At 37.6% G+C, this 18,603-nt stretch overlaps 2 protein-coding genes across 5 annotated transcripts; both read right to left on the reverse strand.

Moving 5' to 3' along the window:
- Positions 1 to 4,501: 4,501 nt before the first annotated feature.
- On the reverse strand, positions 4,502 to 7,669 carry LOC131471915 (potassium voltage-gated channel subfamily E member 1-like). Its single transcript, XM_058648718.1, has 2 exons — positions 7,513 to 7,669; positions 4,502 to 5,677 (listed from the first exon to the last, which is right to left on the reverse strand). Exon 2 carries the CDS (start codon positions 5,647 to 5,649, stop codon positions 5,239 to 5,241), a length of 411 nt encoding a protein of 136 aa, XP_058504701.1. The 5' UTR covers positions 5,650 to 5,677; positions 7,513 to 7,669; the 3' UTR covers positions 4,502 to 5,238.
- Positions 7,670 to 7,791: 122 nt separating this feature from the next.
- Positions 7,792 to 14,336, reverse strand: si:ch211-225p5.8 (uncharacterized protein LOC555567 homolog). 4 transcript variants are annotated; one of them, XM_058648715.1, is made up of 6 exons: positions 14,095 to 14,336; positions 12,796 to 12,962; positions 11,801 to 12,035; positions 9,671 to 9,830; positions 9,488 to 9,547; positions 7,792 to 8,711 (listed from the first exon to the last, which is right to left on the reverse strand). In XM_058648715.1, exons 1-5 carry the CDS (start codon positions 14,135 to 14,137, stop codon positions 9,496 to 9,498), a joined length of 657 nt encoding a protein of 218 aa, XP_058504698.1. In that variant the 5' UTR covers positions 14,138 to 14,336; the 3' UTR covers positions 7,792 to 8,711; positions 9,488 to 9,495. The 4 variants fall into 4 exon arrangements, with proteins under 4 accessions (XP_058504698.1, XP_058504700.1, XP_058504697.1 ...); XM_058648717.1 differs by having other exon boundaries at positions 9,484 to 9,547; XM_058648714.1 differs by lacking the exon at positions 7,792 to 8,711 and adding an exon at positions 8,748 to 9,377.
- Between the last annotated feature and the right edge of the window lie 4,267 nt (positions 14,337 to 18,603).

Consider the following 18,603-nt stretch of genomic DNA (forward strand, 5'->3'; position numbering starts at 1 on the left):
TTTTTTGGTTAGTTTTTCAGAGTAATTTTTTTTTCTGTTTTTCAGAGTAATTTTTTTTTGGTCTGTTTTTCAGAGTAATTTATTTTTTGGTCTGTTTTTCTGAGAATTTTTTTTTGGTCTGTTTTTCTGAGTAATTTTTTTTGGTCTGTTTTTCAGAGTAATTTTTTTTTTCTGTTTTTCAGAGTAATTTTTTTTTTCTGTTTTTCAGAGTAATTTTTTTTTGGTCTGTTTTTCAGAGTAATTTTTTTTGGTCTGTTTTTCGGAGAATTTATTTTGGTCTGTTTTTCTGAGTAATTTATTTTTTGGTTAGTTTTTCAGAGTAATTTTTTTTTTCTGTTTTTCAGAGTAATTTTTTTTTGGTCTGTTTTTCAGAGTAATTTTTTTTTTGGTCTGTTTTTCAGAGTAATTTTTTTTTCTGTTTTTCAGAGTAATTTTTTTTTTCTGTTTTTCAGAGTAATTTTTTTTTGGTCTGTTTTTCAGAGTAATTTTTTTTTCTGTTTTTCAGAGTAATTTTTTTTTGGTCTGTTTTTCATAGTAATTTTTTTTTTCTGTTTTTCAGTGTAATTTATTTTTTGGTCTGTTTTTCAGAGTAATTTATTTTTTGGTCTGTTTTTCAGAGTAATTCTTTTCCATGGTTGGTTTTTCGGAGTAATTTTTTTTCTGTTTTTTGTGCTAGTTTAGAGCGCATTTGAAACAATAAACGCAATAAACGTTCGATTCATAACAACATGGACAGCTTGTTTAGTTTAATCAAGTTTTACTTTGATCTGGGTTTAAGATAGTCCTGTCCTTAAGTCACATACATGGTGTTACCATTAGTTTGTCGAGAACTTTGCGGTTGTTCAGAAGGAAAGCTCGTTCAGATCTGTTAGACATATGTTTCTCCATGATCAGTTGGACAGATATGGCATGCTCCATGGATACAAGATGATGCATTTGAAATGCATTCAGCATGAGAAGAGACGATGAGGAGACTGCAGAAAATATGGGAGTCACTTGCAGGTTGGAGGTTCTCGCGAGAGTTCTCGATAATTCAGGAAAAACTTACTCTTGAAAAACAGGAGGGGAAAAACATTAGCAAGAAAAACAGAAAAAAGAATTACTCAGAAAGACAGAAGTAAAAAAATACTCAGAAAAACAGGAAAAAAAACTATTACAGGAAAAATATTATTAAAAAAACAAACCAAAAAATGAATTACTCAGAAAAACCGGATTAATTTTTTCTTCAAATGAATGCAATGCGCTTCCGTACATGTGTTCAATATCAAAATGTAGTTTCAATCCATTCTTCCTAACGTGTTTCCTACGTCATTGTGTACGAATAACGTTGTTTTCTGTTGTTTATTGTTGTTTTCTAGCTCTCGTGTTCTCTTCCGTGACCCAATCCTGTCAAGTAGGCGCGTGTGTGTCTTGACCTGGGAGAGGCGCGTCCTTACCTGGGGGGCGTGTCTTGTACTGTGTCTGCAGTCTGCAGTTAGACCCGTCTCACCTCGTTTCATGTAAGTTATCATTTATCACCTCTTTTCACGCGTGTGTGTGTGTGTGTGTGTGTGTGTGTGAAACCTCTGCTGCCTAAACGTATGTTGTGCTCCTCGTGGACGTCGCTAGCTTGTAGTTAGCTGCCGACCGGCTAGCGCGCTGACGAGAAAACTGCGTGTGTGTGTGTGTGCGTGCGTGTGTGTGCGTGCTAGCTTCATCTATAAGGTAAGCGTGAATGTGCTAATATCATCTACCCAATCTTTTATGGAAACTAGGGCCGTCGGCTAGTACTCGTTTGTTCGCGGTCCTTAATCGCTAACCAGGGCAGCCCATGGTCAAGTGAAACGGGAGCTTGGCTTGTAACAGCCAAAAATAAATAAATCAAAAAACAGCCAAAAATAAATAAAAGAACAGCCAAGCCAAGTCTTTTTTTATCTTGTGCTGTTTTTATTTATTTTTTTGTCTGTTTTTATTTATTTATTGTCTGTTTTTATTTATTTTTTTGGCTGTTTTCATTTTTTTTGGCTGTTTTTATTTTTTTTGGCTGTTTTTTTTTGGTTGTTTTTATTTTTTTGGCTGTTTTTTAGGTTTTTTTGGCTGGTTTTTTTTGGTTGTTTTTATTTTTTTGGCTGTTTTTAATTTTTTTGGCTGTTTTTATTTATTTATTGGCTGTTTTTTTTGGCTGGTTTTTTTTTTGGCTGTTTTTATTGTTTTTGGCTGTTTTTATTGTTTTTGGGTGGTTTTTTTGGTTGTTTTATTTTTTGGCTGGTTTTTTTTTGGCTGTTTTTATATTTTTTGGCTGTTTTTATTTATTTTTTGGATGGTTTTTTTTTTTGGCTGTTTTTATTGTTTTTGGCTATTTTTTTTGGTTGTTTTTATTTTTTGGCTGTTTTTTTTTGGCTGTTTTTATTTTTATTGGCTGTTTTTATTTTTTTGGCTGTCCCTAATACTCCTTCGTAGAAGTAAGAGAGAACATATTGAGAATGATTTGGTGGTTTCCTCCAGATAAGGTTAATGCCGGTGGTCAGACTGACATAAACAGGTCTGTGATAAACCTTTTGTTGAGATTTCCATTGTCTCCTTTCACTGTCATGTTACATGTCGTGCTGTAGAAAGTAGAAACTTCGTTATCTCACGCTCTTCTTGCACCGGTTAGCAGCTACAGCTGCAATATTCCTGAGAAAGCAGGAAGTGTTTCTCAAAACCTTTAGAACAATCAAAATCCTTAGTTAAGTAAGTTAAGTTAAGTAAATGTTTGAATTCACTGAACATTTGAATCATACATTACATGATATTTTCTTTTCTTTTTTTTAGCTGGAAATGATTAGAAGATGCAAAGTTGTCATCAGCTTGGTGCAGATGACAAAACGCTATCTTGTAAATGCATATTGTTTTTACAATATACATATATTAATAGTTTGTTGTTCTAACAATAAACATTGTCACATGAAGCATATATCAGAGCTATAGGTTTAGTGAAATTTCTTCTTTATTATATTAACATTTTATCTTCAAACCCTAATATCATTTATTGTCTGGAATATTGGAAATAAAAAGAAATAAAATTCTGAAAACAAGTAAAATTTTTAGGGTAATCATAATAATCAAATCAAATCCATGTCTAATTCATTAAAAAAAAAAGTTTGTGTTTTAGTGTGTTGCAATATAAGGGGGTGTCATCACCTGATCTAGGTTCTGCACCTGAGCCAAATCACAAATAACATTATATTTATGAAAAATGACTCAAAATGGAAGGAATTAACACATGGACTTGGTTTTTAGAGATATAACAGGAGACCAAGCTATTATTTGACTTCCATCTGCTTTTAAAACATAATCATCCCCAGTCCATCGAGATGACGTCAGTATTTAGTAAACAGCAGCAGGACACAGTGTGAGCACCAAGTGTGATGACAGTACATTTGATTTAAATTTATTTTATTGAGCTGTAAAGAAACATGTATACAGTGATAGGGCTCATTTTCGTCAAATACAAAAAGAAAGTCAATCATAAAAGGATAATACTGTACATTCACAGTGGATACTATATGTATATTTTATAGAGTTTACAGAGTTGTATTTTGTACTTTTAAAACAAACAAGTAAAGAGAGAAGAAAAAACAAATCAAGAGGAAATAAAAAATAAAAGATAAGAGTAAGAACAACAATTCAGTGTTAAATGTAGAGGAGTGTTAGAATGACCATTAACTGCAGCTGACAATGATGAACAGCGATGGTAAGAGGGATCAAAACTCAGCAATGACAGCCAGCTGTGGTACTCATCAATATCATTACTACCAACAAACAATTTATTTTTAACTTCATATTTTTAACATGTTTTTTAAATGATCTTATTAAAAACAAACTCCACAATCACCATTAAGATTCCAAAACGCCTATCCATCTTCCACCAGTTCCCCTCTCCTTTCTCCCCACTTGGTCTGCCCCGGAAACCTTCTCGCTTTGGGACTCGTTCACCTGAACGCCGTGCAGCAGTAACTGCTTGTCTTGTCTCAACAGTCCTTGTTCCTCAGATCACTCGTCTCCAGGCCAAACATCAGCAGCAGCCTGCAGCCTGCAGCCTGAGCAGGTTTTGAACTTCCAGCAGAGGGAGCATGAGCGGGCAGCTGCTGCTGATGGAACGGGACATGCATCACCAAAGCCAGAAGGAAGGACCTGATCCAGGAGTCCATGGCCCGTGGAGACTTTAGGAACCTGAGTGGTGCCAGAAAGCTCCTTAACAAGTTTGAGCATAATCCGTATGCAGATCCTATGACCCATAACCTCAACTGCTTCCTTATAGATAATGGTTACCAGCCATCCTGTGACATCCGAGAGAAAATTGCTCAGATCCGAAAGAGTTTATTGGATGGGAAAGCCAGGCTCGGTGACCCCGTGACCCCTAAAGAGCACAGCCAGCGGAGGGGAAGACCGCCAAACCATTGACCAAGACAAATAATACCAGACATGGCCTCGTGTCCTGGATGCAAAATGTATTCACATGAAAACACAAAACTTTAGATGTAATTATAAGAAGTAGTTTATTTGTGTCACACTAAACTAATCAAGTGAAAAACAGTGGGTTAAGTTTTGTTGCACTAATTTAGCTGCGTGTGCAGAGAACCAGTCTGAGACATGGAGGCTCGGCCTTAGAGAAAACAAGATTCACCTGCTGACGTCTGTGATATTTAAAAGGTACGCTGGCAAATATCATCAATAAGACGTCCTTTATAAGCTAGAACTGTGTCACTCTCCTGTACCAAAGACCATAGAGTAAATCCCAGATTTTAGTTAATATACACTGCTTCCATCAGTGACTTTAAATGTGTTATTTTTTGTCCTTGGTAATTGAAATCCTTTGTTTGGATTCACCTGTCGAACTACAGTAAGTAACGGTAGATCAGGAAATGTTCTTTGTGGACTTTGGTGTGGGAGAGTGAGCAGTTGACAAACTTAGGTTTCCAGAGATTTATACGAGGCCGCCAAATCTTGTTGTTCTTGACTTTCACACTAGTGTTGTAGTACTTGAGATCGGTCTTGGTCTCGACTTGGTCTTGGTTTAGGTGGTCTGGACTACAACACTATTTCACACTCTGAAAAACCCTTTGGGAACAAAATGACACAGATTTGTAGGATTGACGACTGAATGTGCTTTGTGACATTGAAAGTTAAGCTAATTAAAATCTTGTGTATTATTATTATTATTATTATTGTTATTATTATTATTATTATGTGTGAGACTGTGTTGAACGTCTCATCCTAGCCCGACAGCTGATCCAGGGCTGTGGGGTTGCAGATGATGACCGGCTCCTTGCTGCCCGCTGCCTCCCTGTGCAGAGCCCGAGTGACGGCCCTGGGCGGAGCCGTCACCGTGGTCCAGTCGTGGGCGATGTACTGGTGGTACGGATCATGAGAGCTCTCCAGCTTCTTTGAGCGAATGAAGCTTAGCATGACGCAGAAAGTGAGGAAGCTGAACACGCCTACCACCAGAAGAACATACATCATTCCCTGGGAGTGAGCAGCGGCCCTGGCCTCAGTCGCGTAGTGCACGGCCTGCTGGGTAGTGTAGTTCAGAGGTGTGGGTGGAGCCAGTATACTTGTGCTGTTGAAGCAGTGCTGCAGTAAAGAGAGTAGGATCGACTTCAACTCAGTGGTGTTAAAGTTGGACATGTCTGACCTCTGCTGGACACTCGGCAACCTGCAAGTGAGGAGGAAGAGGAGAGAGTTGATCTTTTGTTTTTATCTTGGGAGAAAAAATAAGCTTTATTTCATGATTTTATTTAATAACATTAACAAAAGCATAGTTCAGGTTTTTTGATGTGTGGTTGTTTGAGGCAGTGCCTGAGCTGTGTGTGTGTGTGTGTGTGTGTGTGAGACCGTGGCTGTCAGTGGATAAGAAAGTGTTTTGGTCTCTGCTTCGGTCCACAGTATCCACAGTATCCACAGAGGAGTGTGTGTTATTTCTATTGCTGTTAGACGACCTATTCCAACTTGAAAGTGAAGTTGCTTGTGAACGTCTCGCTGTCGCACGCCAGAGTCCGTTACGTAAAGTCACATATTTGTTGTTGATCCGCTGTAAATGTGGCAGCAGCTCCGGTGTCAGATTTTCTAAAATGGACTTTGGTGCCTGAAAGTCAGTGGTTTATGAACTCAAGTCCACAGTGAGAAAAGGTAACAGCAACATAATAGATACGTATCATAGACTTCCAGGTGTAGATTGTAAACGGGCTAAACTCTGTTGTTCTCTCTCTCTTGTGTCCCCACTGGCAGCCATGTTTTCACAGAGCACAAACCTCCATGTATTACAACATGTATTGAAGAAAACAGAGTGTGTTGTGTAGGATCCAGCACTCTGCACCCATCAGACTAAATTTAGATTATGATAGATTATGGATTTGGCTGCAATCTAAATATAATCTCTACATTTGCAGGTCTTTCTGCATGGAGTGTGCATGTTCTCCCCGTGTGTGTGCTGGTTTGCTCCCGCAGTCCAAAGACATGCAGATTTGGGGATTATGCAAATTAGCCACTCTAAATTAAAATAGGTGAGAGGGTGTTTGTGGTTGTTTGTCTTTCTATGTAGGGAACTGTCCAGGGTGAGATTGGCACAGCACCCTCCTGTGGAGGGTAAGGATGGATGGATGGATGTTTTTTCTGTAAGAATGAAGAACAACAATTCAAGTGTATGTCAATGCTAGAGCTGAGCATTCTGGGAAAACCTCTGATTACACTATACGCTGTACTGTAAGGCTGGGTGATATGGCTTATAAATAATAATATCATATCCCGATATTCATCTACAGGATGACTGACCACTTATGTAACACTTACTGTAAGTCACTTTGGATAAATGACATGTAATGTAATGTAATGACCATTACACCAATAGTGACTATAATGACATATTCCCCATTCTGCAGCTTTAACAGTTCTTGGAAGACTTTCCTCAAGTTTCTCTGTGAATTTGTGTCATTGGTTCATTTTTGTAGAGCATTGACGAGGTCAGGCACACACAGAAATCCTCAAGTCCATATCGTCTACGTGTTCTTTCAGAACATGTAAAGCTGCACACACATTGTTTCTCTGGACTCATGAAAAGTCTTGTTTTGAGATCATTAGATGCTTCTTAAAGGAGAGAAACAATACTCTTATGAACTGTGTTACATACTTCAAATAGCTATTATCTTTCACTTCAGATAATACCTGGTTTATTTCCTTTTTAATGTTAAATTAAGGATAAGAAAGAAACAATGAAATTGCTTCAACACAGTATATGGTCAAATTCTGCTATAACACAAATAATTATAAGTGTTATTAAGTGACTGAAAAATAATTGTGTGAATTGTATGTAAGTCTAAACACCATGTAGGTATAACATTTCATTTACAATATTTACTGTAGTGTTTATTCAATAGATAAATATGACGATTATCAACGCAACAGCCAGGAAAAGTCATCACAGATACTTTATGACAAAATGACAATATCCCAAAATCTGAGCAGCTGTAATCTACGCTGTGAGAGAAAACCCACCTTTCAAGAATCTAGAGTCAGTTCCTGCTGTCGTCAGCATCAGAGAATCATTTCACTTCATCTTCCTCCAGCTCGTCCTCCAGGTTTCACTCTGACTGAAGACCACGCCGTCCGTCCTCCTGCCATGTTTTTATAGGACTGAGCTATGCAGCAGGTACACGTCAGCACTTTTAATGAAACAAGGAGGTCACAGGGCAAGGTCAAAGCTCAGGGTGGTGACGTAGTGGTGGAGCGGGACTTCATTAAACCTCATTAAAGTAGTGTCATGAAAAGCATAAGAACAAGCGCAGTAACATTTTAATGTCCCAGTTGTACTCGCGTGTAATCAGAGTTTAGTCTGTGGTCTCAGGAAACAGGAGAACAAAGCTGCTTTCAGACCGCAGCGCAGACTGGATTCAGTTACAACACAATCACCTCCAAACGTCCTCAGCTCTGTTACAGTGACAGTGAGATACTGGACGCAGGTATTTCATTAGGTCTTTGTGTTAAGACCAGGTTTGGTTTGAGGAATTATTATTTCTTTTAAACATGAGATGGAACATTTGCACTGGAAACATGCTGAAAACACAGTCACACTGTTTTCATCCAGCACAGAAACACTGACAGACTATTGGACATTTTTACAAGAAGACATTTAGCACTGAAACTGCCTTTAGAGTGACATCAGTATCATGTTTGACAAGATGAACTCTCAGTTGGTACAATAAGACTAAATGAAAATAGAATAATCAAATAAGCCACAGCGACACCTGCAGGTGGAAACACGCCGTCAGAGCCAGAGGAAAGTCTTGTTGATTTTCCTCTTCTCACTAACGCTCACTGCAACTCGAGCGCGTGCGAATGTTTACCAAACGTTAACTCGCATGTTGACGGGAAATCCTGGAATTGTTATATCGGGTTTTCATTGTTGGCAGAAAAAACGATACCAATACGAACCGATATCACAACAATAGGCTGATATTGGACCGATAATATCGAATATCGGTCATAGGACATCCCTATACTTGGTAACACTGCTCTATACTTACAAGTATAAACCTAGTACACTTGTAGTATATATCGATGGGTGTACTTGTATACTTGAAAGTGTGGTCTAACAGCAATATAAATAACACACATACTCCTGAGATACTGTGGACCGAAGCAGGCCTTTCATCCAGAGACTAAAAGACTTTGTTCTCCACAGACGACCTTCAACCCTGGCAGATACAAAAGAAAAGAAAAACCCTTCAGAATCACAATAATGTCCTTTATTTAAAGGGATAGTTCAGGTTTTTTTCAATGTGGTTGTGTGAGACGCTAGAACATAGTGCTGCCTGCACTGAAAACGTAATTGAGATCAAATGTTTCCTAAAGTCCACTAACTCACCACCTTTACATCACCACATACTGACATTTTTCACCCACAGCAGCTGCTGTCTCACTGCACGCTTACATACACATTTTCTCTGTGGACTTTAGTGCAGGAGAGTGAGGGTTTATAAGAAAACAGTGGAATTCATTCATTCATTTTCATATTTGTCTTCATCCTCCACACTAGCACTTTGAGGTTTGTTGTTCAAATGTAAAGTGCAATACAAATAAAATCTATTATTATTATTATTATTATTATTATTATTAGTATTATTACTACATGAGGGCTGCAGCGAGGTGGAGTCAATCCCAGCAGCCAGAGTGTGAGCATCAGCATCCTTCACACAGAGACGAGCAACATTAACAGCGATGCACTCACAGGGAGAACAAACATGCACAAAGTCCAACCACAATCAAAACCTTCTTGCTGTGAGGCAACTATGCAGCCACTGCACCGCCATGTGGCCCAGCAGGAAACATGTTGTAAAGATATCTGAGTCCAGTGCAAACATCTGTTAGTGAGAGAGGAAGTCAGCGCACAGACCAAAGAATAAACCTGAAATATCCCTTGAATACAGTTATGGAAGCCAGTAAATGAAAGGGTTAATCCACACTTACTCACTTGTCATGTTACTCTATCTGCAGCCCGTCACAGTTGTCCTTTGATTCTAATCTTCTGGACCTGGAACAGTGGATTACTTCAAATAAATCACTACTAATCAAGTTGCATATTCAAGAACCATCTGAACCATCTGAATCATCTGAATTTAAACATCACATGAAAGACAAAAGACAAAAGACTTACGCTGCCTGAGCTTTCATAGCTTTACGTGCCTCCCGACTCTCGTGCTCATCTGAGATCTTCTTGTAGCAGTAGACCAGAACCACAATGAGCCACAGCTGCAGAACCACGATCAGCACGTACATCATGATCTCTGAGATCACGGCTGTTATCTCCCGATTGCCTGGAACAAGGAAACTTTTCTTTAAACACAGAGTTTTTCCAGAGTTCCTAACATCTGTTTGATGTCATCGTACAAAACAGAATCAACATCTGGATGATATTTTTTTACCCTCCTGCTGTTTATCACGTTTGTTATTAATAATTCTTCTGTATTGTACATAATAGTATACAAATATGCAGTTTCCTGACGTTATTACAGACCTGACGTTATTACAGACCTGACGGTATTACAGACCTCACGTTATTACAGACCTGCAGTTTCCTGACATTATTACAGACCTGCAGTTTCCTGACGTTATTACAGACCTGCAGTTTCCTGACATTATTACAGACCTGCAGTTTCCTGACGTTATTACAGACCTGCAGTTTCCTGACGTTATTACAGACCTGCAGTTTCCTGACGTTATTACAGACCTGCAGTTTCCTGACATTATTACAGACCTGCAGTTTCCTGACATTATTACAGACCTGCAGTTTCCTGACGTTATTACAGACCTGCAGTTTCCTGACATTATTACAGACCTGCAGTTTCCTGACGTTATTACAGACCTGCAGTTTCCTGACGTTATTACAGACCTGCAGTTTCCTGACGTTATTACAGACCTGCAGTTTCCTGACGTTATTACAGACCTGCAGTTTCCTGACATTATTACAGACCTGCAGTTTCCTGACGTTATTACAGACCTGCAGTTTCCTGACGTTATTACAGACCTGCAGTTTCCTGACGTTATTACAGACCTGCAGTTTCCTGACATTATTACAGACCTGCAGTTTCCTGACGTTATTACAGACCTGCAGTTTCCTGACATTATTACAGACCTGCAGTTTCCTGACATTATTACAGACCTGCAGTTTCCTGACGTTATTACAGACCTGCAGTTTCCTGACATTATTACAGACCTGCAGTTTCCTGACGTTATTACAGACCTGCAGTTTCCTGACGTTATTACAGACCTGCAGTTTCCTGACGTTATTACAGACCTGCAGTTTCCTGACGTTATTACAGACCTGCAGTTTCCTGACGTTATTACAGACCTGCAGTTTCCTGACGTTATTACAGACCTGCAGTTTCCTGACGTTATTACAGACCTGCAGTTTCCTGACGTTGTTACAGACCTGCAGTTTCCTGACGTTATTACAGACCTGCAGTTTCCTGACATTATTACAGACCTCCAGTTTCCTGACATTATTACAGACCTGCAGTTTCCTGACGTTATTACAGACCTGCAGTTTCCTGACATTATTACAGACCTGCAGTTTCCTGACGTTATTACAGACCTGCAGTTTCCTGACATTATTACAGACCTGCAGTTTCCTGACATTATTACAGACCTGCAGTTTCCTGACGTTATTACAGACCTGCAGTTTCCTGACATTATTACAGACCTGCAGTTTCCTGACATTATTACAGACCTGCAGTTTCCTGACATTATTACAGACCTGCAGTTTCCTGACGTTATTACAGACCTGCAGTTTCCTGACATTATTACAGACCTGCAGTTTCCTGACGTTATTACAGACCTGCAGTTTCCTGACATTATTACAGACCTGCAGTTTCCTGACGTTATTACAGACCTGCAGTTTCCTGACGTTATTACAGACCTGCAGTTTCCTGACATTATTACAGACCTGCAGTTTCCTGACGTTATTACAGACCTGCAGTTTCCTGACGTTATTACAGACCTGCAGTTTCCTGACGTTATTACAGACCTGCAGTTTCCTGACGTTATTACAGACCTGCAGTTTCCTGACGTTATTACAGACCTGCAGTTTCCTGACATTATTACAGACCTGCAGTTTCCTGACGTTGTTACAGACCTGCAGTTTCCTGACGTTATTACAGACCTAACGTTATTACAGACCTGACGTTATTACAGACCTGACGTTATTACAGACCTGCAGTTTCCTGACGTTATTACAGACCTCCAGTTTCCTGACGTTGTTACAGACCTGCAGTTTCCTTATCCTCACCTATTGCCACCACAGTGAGCTCCACCTCCTTCTCCAAAGTGACATGCCCATCATATGGTGAAAGGAAGAGGGTGCGGTGAAAAGTGCAGCGGTATGTGCCCGTGTCGTTGAGGGTAAGATTCTGAATGTAGACAGCTCCAGTCTGGATGTCACTGTTTTGTGTTCCATGCCACTCAACGCGACCACTGAAGTCTTCGTGTAGGATCTCAGCGCTGGGGTGATCGTAGTGGAAAATCTGAAGAAAAGAGAAAATGATCAATATTGTTATTACTCAGGGAAGTTCTGAGAAGCATGTATACTCTATTTTATACCTTTATATTCTGTAGTTTACACATTTATAGCCATGATTTCATAATCAATGTGAGTACACATACAAGCTTTATTGACAACTGTCTGTATGTTATTGTGTGGAAACACAGTGAATCAGTAGCAACTGGACTTTTTGTTTTCTTGATCAGCCTCTGGAGGAACAGCAGGAGACGTCTTCTGTGGAGGGACAGTTTCTCTGTCTTCTCTGTCGACAGTGTGGACATCTGTGTCCCGTGTAGACGAATGAGTCCTCGCCTAAGCAGTTGATTCTCCTTGTGAGTCGTGCATTGTTGTTGGTAGTTGTTGGTTTACAGTAAGCACCGCCCACTTTTCACAGGTACACTGAGGTTACATTTGTTGGGTTAAAGAAGCTTTTAGCTGAGAGGTCAAACATATTCAAGAACATTACACATTCAAATGCCATGTTTTTGTTTTTCTTGTTGCCTAACAGCACAGAGCCGTGACCCGGTCTGTTCCAGTTTCTTATCACAGTCTAAAAACATGCAGCAGAAGCACTTTCATCTTCATCTTTTAAAGAATCTTGTAACATTCAGTCGTTAGTTTTTACTTCATCATGTGGATGGAAGAAGGACTGAAGTACAAGATGTGCTACGATGTGTCCAAGTGCCATCTGTCCAGCTTCTAAAGATGAAAATGAAGATTTTGACTGTGTGAAAGTCACTCACATGCTTGAAGTCGTCCTCTCCCGCCGGTTTGAAATGCCAGTCCACTGTGGTTCGGGTCAAGACTTCCTCTCTCTTTTTACAGGAGATGCAGCCGAGCAGGAATCCTTCTCCAGCCACGGCTTGAGTCAGGGAATCCACCTCTGCACAGCCGCCGTAACACTGAGACACTGCAGGAGAGACGAGGACACAAATACAGGGAAATAAATGCTGTAAACAAGAGGGAAAAGAAACATCCATCAAACATAGTGATATATATATATTATTCTGGTGCAAGGATAACACATTTAATCAAAGGGATTAAACAGGAATAGGAATAGACATATGACATAAAACCCCAAACTGAATACATTTGTATTAGACTATTCGTCAGGTAAAGTGTTTCAAGATGAAAACATTCATTCTTTTTAAACGAGGTAGAATAGAAACTGGATTGACGTTGATTTTGGGTGAATCTCTGTGTCCTTTCCTTGATTATGAATCCCTAAAGTTTGACAGCAAACACTTCTGCCACTGCTGACAACGCAGGGTTTTCTGTTTGCCTGACCTCGGATCTCAGAAATGCTCGTTTGTCACGTGACGATTAGGTGTGAACGCGCCACCTGCTGCACAGCTGCATCAACTGCACACTTTAGCTAACTGCTAACTGCAACAGGGCTACACGGGAGGTGTGTGTGTGTGTAAGGAGCGCACACACACACACACACACACACACACACACACACTTCCCTCATACTCATGAAGCAATCAGCTGTTTGCTGTGTGTGTGTGTGTGTGTGTGTGTGTGTGTGTGTGCGCTCCTTACACACACACACACACACTTCCCTCATACTCATGAAGCAATCAGCTGTTTGCTGTGTGTGCGTGTGTGTGTGTGTGTGTGTGTGTGTGTGTGTGTGCTCCTTACACACACACACACACTTCCCTCATACTCATGAAGCAATCAGCTGTTTGCTGTGTGTGTGTGTGTGTGTGTGTGTGTGTGTGTGTTCCTGTTCCAAACAGCTGCTAGCATGTCATCTTGTGTGAACTGGGAGACGAGATCATAATGACATTGAAAGGGTTTTATTCATGTGAAGGAGGTGCTCATGTGTGTCACTATCTCCATATGTTTGGGTTCATCTTCACAGACTACATTCAGTCTCTCCCTCAAACCCCTGTTCACCTCTCTGGCCTTACATGTTTAATGTAAGTTTAATGTTTAGCGTCTATTTCTTCAGTTCAAACTTCAGCTGTGTTGATTCTGAAAAGAGCAAACTTCACGCTGGAACCTGCACTGTTAGAAAGTAGTTTTAGACTTACCTAAAACACTGATGACAGCAAACAGAGAGAAGTAGCGTATCATCGCTGCCAGAGAAACGTCAAAACAGCCAGTGAACAAAAGGTGGAAGTTTCCTCAATGTGACGCCGTACAGAAAAATGGAAAAGTCACATGACTTTTTTAAAGCTGATTAATCCCATGTCAAAGTTGAACTAACTCACACTCACACTGGACAAGAACAGAAAATGTTTACTTCAAATAAAAAAGTCAAGTGTACAGTATGTGCTTCTTAGCCTTCAGTCCTGACTCACTTTAAAGCAACTCTATTTAGAGCATGTATTTGGGAGTGTGAAAGCCCGAGGGAAACCTGAGAGGATGAGACCTGATACACAAGTTCAACACGACTGCAGCCGTGTTTCCTCTCATTTACAAACGGACAAAGACAGTGAATCACAAGCTCACACATTCAAAGACTTGGATTTCTGCTTCTTCTTCCTCTGTGTTGTGCTTAGATATTTACAGCAGTTATTAAAGCAGTTATTACAGCAGTTATTACAGAAGTTATTAAAGCAGTTATTACAGCAGTTATTACAGCAGTTATTACAGCAGTTATTAAAGCAGTTATTACAGCAGTTATTACAGCAGTTATTACAGCAGTTATTACAGCAGTTATTAAAGCAGTTATTACAGAAGTTATTACAGCAGTTATTACAGCAGTTATTAAAGCAGTTATTACAGCAGTTATTACAGCAGTTATTAAAGCAGTTATTACAGCAGTTATTAAAGCAGTTATTACAGCAGTTATTACAGCAGTTATTAAAGCAGTTATTACAGCAGTTATTACAGAAGTTATTAAAGCAGTTATTACAGCAGTTATTAAAGCAGTTATTACAGCAGTTATTACAGCAGTTATTAAAGCAGTTATTACAGAAGTTATTAAAGCAGTTATTACAGCAGTTATTAAAGCAGTTATTACAGCAGTTATTAAAGCAGTTATTAAAGCAGTTATTAAAGCAGTTATTACAGCAGTAATTACAGAAGTTATTACAGCAGTTATTACAGAAGTTATTAAAGCAGTTATTACAGCAGTTATTAAAGCAGTTATTACAGCAGTTATTAAAGCAGTTATTACAGAAGTTACTACAGCAGTTATTACAGCAGTTATTAAAGCAGTTATTACAGCAGTTATTAAAGCAGTTATTACAGAAGTTAATACAGCAGTTATTACAGCAGTTATTACAGCAGTTATTACAGAAGTTATTACAGCAGTTATTACAGCAGTTATTACAGCAGTTATTACAGAAGTTAATACAGCAGTTATTAAAGCAGTTATTACAGAAGTTATTAAAGCAGTTATTACAGCAGTTATTAAAGCAGTTATTACAGAAGTTATTAAAGCAGTTATTACAGCAGTTATTAAAGCAGTTATTACAGCAGTAATTACAGAAGTTATTACAGCAGTTATTACAGAAGTTATTAAAGCAGTTATTACAGCAGTTATTACAGCAGTTATTAAAGCAGTTATTACAGCAGTTATTAAAGCAGTTATTACAGAAGTTACTACAGCAGTTATTACAGCAGTTATTAAAGCAGTTATTACAGCAGTTATTAAAGCAGTTATTACAGCAGTTATTACAGCAGTTATTAAAGCAGTTATTACAGCAGTTATTAAAGCAGTTATTACAGCAGTTATTACAGCAGTTATTAAAGCAGTTATTACAGCAGTTATTACAGAAGTTATTAAAGCAGTTATTACAGCAGTTATTAAAGCAGTTATTACAGCAGTTATTACAGCAGTTATTAAAGCAGTTATTACAGAAGTTATTAAAGCAGTTATTACAGCAGTTATTAAAGCAGTTATTACAGCAGTTATTAAAGCAGTTATTAAAGCAGTTATTAAAGCAGTTATTACAGCAGTAATTACAGAAGTTATTACAGCAGTTATTACAGAAGTTATTAAAGCAGTTATTACAGCAGTTATTAAAGCAGTTATTACAGCAGTTATTAAAGCAGTTATTACAGAAGTTACTACAGCAGTTATTACAGCAGTTATTAAAGCAGTTATTACAGCAGTTATTAAAGCAGTTATTACAGAAGTTAATACAGCAGTTATTACAGCAGTTATTACAGCAGTTATTACAGAAGTTATTACAGCAGTTATTACAGCAGTTATTACAGCAGTTATTACAGAAGTTAATACAGCAGTTATTAAAGCAGTTATTACAGAAGTTATTAAAGCAGTTATTACAGCAGTTATTAAAGCAGTTATTACAGAAGTTATTAAAGCAGTTATTACAGCAGTTATTAAAGCAGTTATTACAGCAGTAATTACAGAAGTTATTACAGCAGTTATTACAGAAGTTATTAAAGCAGTTATTACAGCAGTTATTACAGCAGTTATTAAAGCAGTTATTACAGCAGTTATTAAAGCAGTTATTACAGAAGTTACTACAGCAGTTATTACAGCAGTTATTAAAGCAGTTATTACAGCAGTTATTAAAGCAGTTATTACAGCAGTTATTAAAGCAGTTATTACAGAAGTTAATACAGCAGTTATTACAGCAGTTATTACAGCAGTTATTACAGAAGTTAATACAGCAGTTATTAAAGCAGTTATTACAGAAGTTATTAAAGCAGTTATTACAGCAGTTATTACAGCAGTTATTAAAGCAGTTATTACAGCAGTTATTAAAGCAGTTATTACAGAAGTTACTACAGCAGTTATTACAGCAGTTATTAAAGCAGTTATTACAGCAGTTATTAAAGCAGTTATTACAGCAGTTATTAAAGCAGTTATTACAGCAGTTATTAAAGCAGTTATTACAGAAGTTAATACAGCAGTTATTACAGCAGTTATTACAGCAGTTATTACAGAAGTTATTACAGCAGTTATTACAGCAGTTATTACAGCAGTTATTACAGAAGTTAATACAGCAGTTATTAAAGCAGTTATTACAGAAGTTATTAAAGCAGTTATTACAGCAGTTATTAAAGCAGTTATTACAGAAGTTATTAAAGCAGTTATTACAGCAGTTATTAAAGCAGTTATTACAGCAGTAATTACAGAAGTTATTACAGCAGTTATTACAGAAGTTATTAAAGCAGTTATTACAGCAGTTATTACAGCAGTTATTAAAGCAGTTATTACAGCAGTTATTAAAGCAGTTATTACAGAAGTTACTACAGCAGTTATTACAGCAGTTATTAAAGCAGTTATTACAGCAGTTATTACAGCAGTTATTAAAGCAGTTATTACAGCAGTTATTAAAGCAGTTATTACAGCAGTTATTACAGCAGTTATTAAAGCAGTTATTACAGCAGTTATTACAGAAGTTATTAAAGCAGTTATTACAGCAGTTATTAAAGCAGTTATTACAGCAGTTATTACAGCAGTTATTAAAGCAGTTATTACAGAAGTTATTAAAGCAGTTATTACAGCAGTTATTAAAGCAGTTATTACAGCAGTTATTAAAGCAGTTATTAAAGCAGTTATTAAAGCAGTTATTACAGCAGTAATTACAGAAGTTATTACAGCAGTTATTACAGAAGTTATTAAAGCAGTTATTACAGCAGTTATTAAAGCAGTTATTACAGCAGTTATTAAAGCAGTTATTACAGCAGTTATTACAGCAGTTATTACAGAAGTTATTACAGCAGTTATTACAGCAGTTATTACAGCAGTTATTACAGAAGTTAATACAGCAGTTATTAAAGCAGTTATTACAGAAGTTATTAAAGCAGTTATTACAGCAGTTATTAAAGCAGTTATTACAGAAGTTATTAAAGCAGTTATTACAGCAGTTATTAAAGCAGTTATTACAGCAGTAATTACAGAAGTTATTACAGCAGTTATTACAGAAGTTATTAAAGCAGTTATTACAGCAGTTATTACAGCAGTTATTAAAGCAGTTATTACAGCAGTTATTAAAGCAGTTATTACAGAAGTTACTACAGCAGTTATTACAGCAGTTATTAAAGCAGTTATTACAGCAGTTATTAAAGCAGTTATTACAGCAGTTATTAAAGCAGTTATTACAGAAGTTAATACAGCAGTTATTACAGCAGTTATTACAGAAGTTATTAAAGCAGTTATTACAGCAGTTATTACAGCAGTTATTAAAGCAGTTATTACAGCAGTTATTAAAGCAGTTATTACAGAAGTTACTACAGCAGTTATTACAGCAGTTATTAAAGCAGTTATTACAGCAGTTATTAAAGCAGTTATTACAGCAGTTATTAAAGCAGTTATTACAGCAGTTATTAAAGCAGTTATTACAGAAGTTAATACAGCAGTTATTACAGCAGTTATTACAGCAGTTATTACAGCAGTTATTAAAGCAGTTATTACAGCAGTTATTAAAGCAGTTATTACAGACGGACTGAGAAAGTGTGAGGTACATTTCTAGTATTCATACTGTTCTGAGCAGTAGTGTCCGTGTAATTCATACTAATGACACATGCAAAATGAACCCTGACATAATTTGTTAAACAAATAAACACGTGCTCAGAGTGGAACAGAGTGGCACAGCCTCACGTACAAAACATTTAAT

Source organism: Solea solea, chromosome 13 (assembly GCF_958295425.1).
Source record: "Solea solea chromosome 13, fSolSol10.1, whole genome shotgun sequence".
Classification (NCBI taxonomy): Eukaryota; Metazoa; Chordata; class Actinopteri; order Pleuronectiformes; family Soleidae; genus Solea; species Solea solea.

Excerpts from the sequence above, each read along its gene's own strand:
- LOC131471915 (XM_058648718.1), bottom strand. The coding sequence starts at position 5,649 with ATGTCCAACTTTAACACCACTGAGTTGAAGTCGATCCTACTCTCTTTA.
- si:ch211-225p5.8 (XM_058648715.1), bottom strand. The coding sequence starts at position 14,137 with ATGATACGCTACTTCTCTCTGTTTGCTGTCATCAGTGTTTTAG. Across the intron at positions 12,963-14,094 it reads TGCTGTCATCAGTGTTTTAG|TGTCTCAGTGTTACGGCGGC; the intron begins GTAAGTCTAAAA and ends TCTCTCCTGCAG. Across the intron at positions 9,548-9,670 it reads GCTATGAAAGCTCAGGCAGC|GTCCAGAAGATTAGAATCAA; the intron begins GTAAGTCTTTTG and ends CCACTGTTCCAG.